The sequence below is a fragment of the Neopelma chrysocephalum genome, unplaced genomic scaffold, assembly GCF_003984885.1.
Source record: "Neopelma chrysocephalum unplaced genomic scaffold, ASM398488v2 Primary Assembly neopelma1_225, whole genome shotgun sequence".
NCBI lineage: Eukaryota > Metazoa > Chordata > Aves > Passeriformes > Pipridae > Neopelma > Neopelma chrysocephalum.
The window spans coordinates 187,875-189,287 of NW_020897887.1; the positions used below are offsets into that span (position 1 = coordinate 187,875).

Sequence of the window (1,413 nt, forward strand, 5' to 3'; positions counted from 1 at the left end):
CTTCTCTTCTCTTCTCTTCTCTTCTCTTCTCTTCTCTTCTCTTCTCTTCTCTTCTCTTCTCTTCTCGTCCCTCTCTCTTTCTCTCTTTCTCCTCTCTTTCTCTCCTTCTCCTCTCTTTCTCTCTCTCTTTTTTCTCTCTTCCCTCCCATTCCCTCTTTAACAGCTGGATCTCTCAACTCTGGAGACCCCTCACTCTGCACCCCCAAGATAACATGACTTTGTGTGTCCCAGCAGGGATCCCTGTGGCTCTCCCATCCCGTGTTTGGACACGAGGAAGGCCAGGCCAGCATCCTGCTCATCCATGAGCTCTAACATGATTTTGTATATCCCAGCAGGGATCCCTGTGGCTCTCCCATCCCATGTTTGGACACGAGGAAGGCCAGGCCAGCATCCTGCTCATCCATGAGCTCTAACATGATTTGTGTATCCCAGCAGGGATCCATCCTGCTCATCCATGACATCTGACATGACTCTGTGTCCCAGCAGGGATCCCTGTGGCTCTCCCATCCCATGTTTGGACACGAGGAAGGCCAGGCCAGCATCCTGCTCATCCATGAGATCTGACATGATTTTGTATATCCCAGCAGGGATCCCTGTGGCTCTCCCATCCCGTGTTTGGACACGAGGAAGGCCAGCATCCTCCTCATCCGCAAGATCTTCGTGCTCATGCAGAACCTGAGCCCTCTGCCCAGCGACGTCTGCCTCACCATGAAGCTGCTCTACTACGACGAGGGTACCCTGCCCCCTGCCCCCTTCCCTGCTTCCCCACAACCCACGGGAATATTGGGAGATTCCAATCCCCTGGCACCTGGGAAACGATGTTATTTCGCTTTTTCCCCACCCAAGCTCCGAGGGGAAGGGGGGTGATCTTCCTTTCTTCCTTCTGCCTTCCTCGGATCTTGGGGTGCTTCCAGGGGTTCCCCACAGTGTGACAGATTAGGCTGTCACACACTTTGCCAGCCCAGCTCCAGTTTGGTGACTCTCCAAACCTCTGGCCCTGCTTTCAAACTGTTTTTTCCTTATCATTTTATATCTCTCTATTTTATATCTCCAACCTCTCTCAAACAGCTCAGCAGAGAGAAAAGACCTTCACTCACTCCAAGCTCAGTATTGATTATTCCCCTCCACACACACACAGTTTTTTCTTATATTATATTTTCTTTTTCTTATATTTAAAGGAGCAAAGAGTTTTCCTGTTATTTTTCCATTGTGACCCCTTTCCTGGCTCCCCCCCTGCAGTGACACCCCCCGATTACCAACCCCCGGGCTTCAGGGAGGCCAAGTGTGAGGGGCTCATGTTCAACGAGGAGCCCACGCACCTCAACGTGGGGGAGGTGCCCACCCCCTTCCACCTGCTCAAACTCAAGATCACCACCGAGAAACAGCGCCTGGAAAACGTGGAGAAAAACATCC

General features: G+C 51.9%; 1 protein-coding gene across 1 annotated transcript in view; it reads left to right on the plus strand.

Annotated features, from left to right (window-relative positions):
• Nucleotides 1–1,413, plus strand: part of LOC113977313 (HORMA domain-containing protein 1-like) — a 12,139-nt gene that overhangs the window by 4,194 nt on the left and 6,532 nt on the right. Inside the window, exons 9-10 of the mRNA XM_027703323.1 lie at nt 588–733; nt 1,240–1,407. Of these exons, the coding sequence (XP_027559124.1) occupies nt 588–733; nt 1,240–1,407 (314 nt within the window). The remainder of the gene's footprint in view (nt 1–587; nt 734–1,239; nt 1,408–1,413) is intronic.